The sequence below is a fragment of the Elephantulus edwardii genome, unplaced genomic scaffold (genome assembly GCF_000299155.1).
Source record: "Elephantulus edwardii isolate Elephantulus edwardi_28Jun2011 unplaced genomic scaffold, EleEdw1.0 scaffold00284, whole genome shotgun sequence".
In the NCBI taxonomy this organism is placed as follows: domain Eukaryota; kingdom Metazoa; phylum Chordata; class Mammalia; order Macroscelidea; family Macroscelididae; genus Elephantulus; species Elephantulus edwardii.
Window position 1 is genome coordinate 67,812 of NW_006400034.1, and position 7,413 is coordinate 75,224.

The window sequence follows — 7,413 nt, forward strand, 5'->3', positions numbered from 1 at the left end:
AAACATTAAAATGTGGCATAGCCTGTCTGCAAACATGATCTCTCAACTCTCATTGCCATTAGGTTTGTACCAACTCCCCGCTGACCCTCCAATGGGTTGTCAGGGGCTGTAAATCATTCAGGAAGAGACTGTCCATCTTTCTCCCCGGCTCTGCCAGGGAATTTAAATGACCAGAGGAGGCTCAGCCTGGGGTTATTATTGCAACTGAACAAAAGTAAAATACTGAGCCACTTTCACTTCATTTTTTTTTTTCAGGACCAGTAGAATCAAGTAGTAACAGAAAAAGATGCTGGTTTGTGTCCATTTTAGCCATTGAGATGCAGAGTGATTATCAATTTCCTGTCCTTACTAAAATGTAACCACAAAGTGTCACCTCTACAGTGGAAACTTAGGGCTTAACATGACTGCTTGTGGTTCCTATCTGAACCAAATGTCCCCGGATTATAATAACTAGAGGATATCATTGGATGCAGCTTAACAAACATTCAGATGAAGGAAAATTTCTTTCTAAATGTTGCTCATTTTTCCTTGTCAAAACATAGATGAAGGAGCCCAGGTGTGTGAACATATCTTATACCATTAAACTTATAAATTGGAAAATCCACCTCCAAGCATTCAATGAAGATATTACAAAGAAAGCATGTATCTCAACACTCTTCTTTGATTGGTGGCATCAGATACCAGAGCCTTGAGGAAATGGACCTGGTTCACTGTGAAGATGGAGAACTATCTTCTTAGAAGCTGACTCAAATTGATGAACAAGAGCCTTTAACTCTCATTTTTTCCTTTTCCAGGAAAGGTAAGGGGACAGAATAGTAAAAGATATAGCAGAAGCTGCCTAGTCAGTCATTCATACCTTTACCCACTCATCTGAAATCAACTGCTAAGTGGCATACAATCTTAGGAATGCTTAGAATAATCATAATATTCAAAGTAGGTTCAACTACTTCTGAGGGGGAGGGAAATGACCTTGACACTGTCATTATATAAATGCTGCCTACACGACACCAAGCATCAGGGACTCTCCTTCATAGGGTCGCTATGAGTCGCCTGTGACTCAACGGCATTTAACAACAACAATATCAACCATAAAAACTCTTCTAGGCAAGAGCTTGAGCCAAATCTACACTCCAGCTTCCCCTAGTCTTATGACTACGTCATCTTCTCATGGCTGGTTTTCCCCTTCCCGGATATAAATATTTCTTTAGTCAAGAGATAAATGTCGTGTTTTTATATCATGTTCAAGTGCCCTAAAACTGCCTGAAAATGCTGCTTTGTACCAAATTGTCTCTTTTCAAAAACCTTTTTAGTTTTCTTGAAAAGAGTTGTAAATTCACTTGAATTCTTCAGAATTATTTCAGAGGGACAGAAAGATGTTATTTTTTTAAAAAAAAATGTATTCTATTGTGTTTTTTTCTTATTTGAAAATAACAAAAAAAAAAAGACTAACATGAAAATAGGATATAAATTTTCTGTGTTTTAAACCTCTAATACCCATTTCATCTGTATTTTTAGAAACTTCCTGCCCCACACATACAAGGTATCTCTGTTATTTATTGATACTTTTTTAAAATTTCTATCATCAAATTCAAGCTCACTCTGCTGTCGAGCCGTTTCTGGCAGCCTTGCACGGCTGGGCTCATAATTTCGTGGAAGCAGAAGTGGCGTCCCCTTCCGTAATAGCTTGCCTCCGGAAACCCTATGAACCTGGAGAGAGGATGAAAGGCACACAAGTGTTGAGGACTCTCCTTCATAGGGTCGCTATGAGTCGCCTGTGACTCAACAGCACTGAACAACAACCATCAAATTAGTAAATGATCTCAAGATTAAATAAACACATTATCTCTCTCTCTCTCTCTTTTTTTTTTTTTAGATTTCCGATTTCCATTCATTCATTGTTGGAAACTTCCTGACGTTTTAAGTCCATTTTTCAAAACAACTATTTTCATTTTTGTAGTAAACTGTCCCTACTATATTGAGAGCTGCACAGCCAATCCAAAAGTGGCACCTCTCTGATACTTCAAACCCGCCAACTGCTCCGTGGGAGACTACGGGGAAACTCCCCCTGGGCGAGCCTCTAAAGACACACTGGAGATTCTGCTTTGGGTTAATTGGACTTGAAGGCAATGAGTTTGACTATTTCTACTTATTTTATTCTAAAAGGACTAGGAAATCCCAACTTAAAAGTCAATAACGCAAAAAGAAATCTGGAAGTGATTATCAGCATCTGACATAGAGAGAACTGGAAGGATTTTATTTTTATTCTTCTTCTACTCCTTACGGAGCTCTGGTGGCCTAGTGTCAAGAAGCTGCACCTTTATCCCCAAGGCACACTGTTCAAGGCTACCAGCTCCTTACGTATCTTTTCTTATTTGTGAAATGATTTTGACTTCTTTTCTTTCTAGAAGACAAAACTAAACAAAATAAGCAGTAAAAGAAATTTAAAAGTACATGACATATGTGATTCTTCTTGCTTAAAAGTTATTGGTGACCTACGTAAGCCTTCTCTGCTCACTGTTTTCAGTTGTGTAATTAAAAGCAGAAATATCTATTCTATTGTGATGAATTTCTTCTGGTTTTGACATTTAAATTCTCCTAACTAGTATGATAATACTAGTAGCTGGGTAGTTGTAACATGTATTACATTTTAACATATTTCCAGTTATGATGATGTTTAAGTAGGTAGAATTTCCTGACTCTGTGGATCACTAGAGATTTTCTCATCTCTAATAGAGCTCTGGTGGCCTAGTTGGTAGAGAGGTGTACCGCCAACTTGAAGGCAGGCAGTTCAAAACCACTAATTGTTCCACCGGAGAAAACTGAGCACTCTCCTCCCATGTGGTAACAGCGTCTGAAAACCCACTAGAGGGTCCACAAGGAATCAATTCTGGCTTAAAGGCAACGAGAGTGATAGGAACATTGAGAGGAACCCTGGTGGTGCAGCAGTTAAGTGTTAAGTTGATAACTAAATGTCTGGCAATTCTAACTAATCCAAAAACTCCACAGAAGGAAAAAACTCAACATATTTTAAGTAAGCAAATGAGAACTGAATCATGACTGATCCTTCATTGGGTTTCTGATGCTGTAAATTGCATAGAAGGTGATTGTCCATCATTGTCCCTTAGAGCCACAGCTGTATTCGAACCACCAGCAAAGCATGGTCTTTGGGTTCACAGCACAACTCCATATGCACTTGGCTACCAGAGCTCCTGGATATCTGCTTCTGGGAATGTGATAGCCTAGAAAGCCCAATGGGAACAGTTTCACAGGAAACCAACTCAATGGGACCCAACAACCACAACACAGGGCTGTTGGAGTGTGTAGGCGGTGCAAATGGTTAACGGACCCATGTGCTTACTGACAGGCCGAAAATCCAAGTCCACTCAGACATATCTCTGAAGAAATGGCTGTTTATCTATTTCCAAAAATATCGAGATAATGATAGAACTGTGGAGCTCCGTTCTACTCTGACACACATAGGGTCACCATGAACGGGGGTCAATTAAATGGTAACTGATAGGAGGATCACTTAATTAAACAATAGGAGCTAAAATAGGGGTCATGTGAAAGAGTGGAAAGATCTCATCCCAAAAATGTGCCAATGGCTTAGCGACTTCTAACCAGAACGAGATGATCTAAGCATTGTCTCCATGCTTTTCCTTTTATCTATTTTCTTTTAACTGAATATTTAAATTTTGATGCAAATTTTGGTCTTGGCAATGGTCCTGTGCATGGCATCCTTCACTTCTTTATTTCTCAAGCTGTAGATAAGGGGGTTCAGCATGGGGATCACAGCTGTGTAGAACACAGACACCATCTTATTGAGATCTAGAGAAAAAATTGCCCCTGGCCGCACGTAGATAAAGAAGAGGGTGCCGTACAGGATAGAAACGGCTGTTATGTGAGACGAGCAGGTGGAAAAGGCTTTGCGCCTCCCGTCAGTAGAGCGGATCCTCAGAATGGCAAGCAGGATGTGAAAATAGGAGATTATAATGGTCAGGCTACTGACCACTAACACGGCTCCTGCCACAATGAAAACTAGCAGCTTATTGATCCAAATATCAGCACATACCAGAGAAAGAATTGGAGACATGTCACAGAAGAAATGATTGATAATGTTGGAGTGACAAAAAGGTAGTCGGAAAGCAGCTATTGTGTGTGTCATGGTGTTTAAGAAGCCAACGGAGTAGGGTCCGAGCAGCAGTTGTATGCAGAGTCTCTGGGACATGATAACAGAATACAGTAATGGGTTGCAGATGGCCACGTAGCGGTCATAGGCCATAGATGCCAAGAGGAGGCACTCAATGGCCACAAAGAAGCCAAAGAACCATTGCTGCAAGACACAGCCCAGGAAGGAGATGGCTTTCCTTTCTGAGAAGAAGTCTGTGAGCATCTTGGGGCCGACGACTGATGAGAAACAGATGTCCACAAAGGACAAGTGGCTGAGGAAGAAATACATGGGTGTGTGGAGACGGGAATCGATTCTGATGAGAATGATCATGCCCAAGTTCCCGGTCATGGTAACGAGGTAAAACAGCAAAAAGAGCAAGAAAAGGAACACCTGGAGCCGAGGGTTGTACTTGAGGCCTACGAAAATGAACTCTGTTATTGTCGTATAATTTTCATCAGCCATTAGTTGTCTTTAATCTCTACAATAGGGGAAAGAAACAAAGGCAGTGAATTGGAAACACATTCAAGTTCAATGTCTTCAATGAACATAAAACAAATAGTAAAGACTACATTTACCTGAAAGCATCAGCTTAAAGGAAGTCTTAGTCAAATGTTAACACATCAGCTATAACACCATTCTCCCAAGTAATATGTTAGGCTTTTAAAGAGGAAAGAGATATTTAAGAAATAATTCCTCATGAGAACATCTGAAAAAGTATTCACTGTTTTAGTCAGGAGGTAGACAATCTCCTCCCGTGCTATTTGCTGCCTCTGAAAACCCACTTGAAGGTCAACTATGAGTCAGTTCTGATCTGATGGCCCAGGAAAGAATGATATTATCTCAGTAGTTTGAAAACAATTTGATAAGACGCAGTCTTTAAAAGAATCTTTGCAAATTAGTCATAAAACCTCAGACTCGTTGCCACTGAGTTAGCACTCACTGAGCTGACCCTCCATTGGGTCCCTGGTGGACTTCTATCACCACAGAGGCTAGACATTTGGGCTAGGAGTGCAACTCCCTAGGGATTAGGCCACAAGAGCACCCTGGAAAACAGAAAAAGAAATTATTTGGTAAGGAATTGCATTACCAACCCAAAGACAGTTCAAATCCACTCACTGCTTTGCAAGAGAAATATCTCCGCCTGTGGGATTTATAGCCTCTGGAAACCTACAAGAAATTTGCTATGAAACAGTTCTGACTCAAAGCTACACAGCAAACAACAATAAATTTAGTAAACTGAATCCTCCAGAAGAATGAGATGACACTCATCAATATATTGGTAGAGCAGATCATAATTCTACAAATGTATGTGGATGTGTAGTAAATACACCCATGTGTCTACTATTGGATACAAGGGGCAAAGTTATAGAAACTTTCTTCCATCACCAACCAAGAATGAGTTTCTGGCTTTTTGTCTCAGAATCTTAGTCTCAAGAGGCACCCACATCAATTAGCACTACACAGTTTACAAAGAAAGCGTTCTACATCTTACTTTGAGAAATAGTGACTGGAATATTGCAATCTTGCGGCAGTCCATCGTGGGTACAACTATGTGTCTCTCTCTGTCCAAAGCAGAGGTGAATGAAGAAAATCAAAGCTCTGTGCAATCAATTATCCTTAAGGACTAGTGACCCAAATGAATACCAACCTCCATAGACAAGAAAAAGCAGGTAGTGCTCAACTGCCACTCCACAGCTCTGAGAGAGAACACAATAGAAGATCTTGACGTGAGCAGGAGAAAAATGTGGAACAAAACACACAATACAGCCTAGGCTGAGTGGTCAAAGGGAGACTGTGGGGACCTCCAAGACTACAGCTGTTAGTCATTCTTCAATCCTGAAACTGAACTCATCTCTGCAGTTCAATTTTCAGCCGACAGATTTATAAAGTGAATAACAGCATTAGGAGGGTACAGTACGTAGAACAACCAACCATTTGTGAGCTAAACAGTAGTATTTGGCCAGGACTAATTTCTGAAAGCAGGACTGGTTAGGCAAGGAGGAAGAAAAACTTCGAGAAGAATCAGTATGAGTGATGTCACATTGCTGGGATTGCAACCAATGATATGAAACAAATTGGACTTAAATTATTGAGCAAAAAATTACCCATTATGTTAACATTCATCCAGAAAATAATAATTTTAAAGGATTTAGAATTTTCCATAAGTTTGAAAAAAATGTGTTGCAGTGACAAAACATTAGAAACATTCACATCACAAACATAAAAATATATAAAGATACTCATTACTTATTCTATTTAACATTACATTGAAATCACAGAAAAAAAAATACCAAAACACTTAAAAATTCTAGAGAGAGAGAAAATTATTGCTGCTCAGAATAAAAATAATCCTTCCTTCACAAAGAACATGCATACAAAATTTTCTCTTCATGTTTTATCTATCATGAAGTCTGTTCCTTCTCATTTATTCTCTCCAAGACACAGCTGGGGTTTTTTTTCTTTTGGCAGTTCATAGGATCTTCAGAACTCTTCTCTAACACCACACTTCTTCAAAGGTATCAATTCTTCAAAGGCATCAATTCTTCTGTCATCCTTAGTCCTTGTCCAGTTCTCAGATGCATGGGAAGTGACTGACAAGACCATAGCTTAAAGCGGGTGCACCTTAGTCTTCAAACTGACATCATTACTTCCCAATAGTTTGGAGAGGTAACCGATTACATATTTTCACATAACATCCATTAGTCTACTCCAATCTGGGGTAATTGTTGTTGTTGCTGTTGTTAGGTGTTGTTGAGTACGACTCATAGCGACCCTATGAACAAATGATCAGAATGCAGTCCTGTCCTGCACCATCCTCATGCTTCCTGACACACAAGAGCCCATGGCAACCTGGGCTCTGCCCCTACACTACCATAACTACCCTCTTTGTTTAGTGTTCACTGGGTTTTCGAAAGCCTTTTATTTAGGAAGTAGAAGGGTAAACTAACACAAAACTCAAGGCAATAATTAAGTCTACAGGATAAACCGCACCCTCCTCTAATCTGAGAACAGAACTAGACAGTGTCAGTGACCCAGGCAACCAACTCTAAGCAGATACACAATAAAGAAACTCAATTAGAATGGGGTGAAAATGTAAAATAAAGTTCTAATTAAGAAAGAAAGACCAAAGTTACTGAACTGGCAGAGAACAGAGAAACCACAAAACTATTGCTCTATGGCTTACCTTTTTAAACTGAACCAAAGCTATACCTGGAGATTATCTTTTAACCAAATAATAAGAT

The 7,413-nt window shown here is 39.6% G+C and overlaps 1 protein-coding gene across 1 annotated transcript; it reads right to left on the reverse strand.

Moving 5' to 3' along the window:
• Positions 1-3,688: 3,688 nt before the first annotated feature.
• Positions 3,689-4,633, reverse strand: LOC102857635 (olfactory receptor 1009-like). The gene has a single exon (XM_006900441.1). It carries the CDS (start codon positions 4,631-4,633, stop codon positions 3,689-3,691), a length of 945 nt encoding a protein of 314 aa, XP_006900503.1.
• Between the last annotated feature and the right edge of the window lie 2,780 nt (positions 4,634-7,413).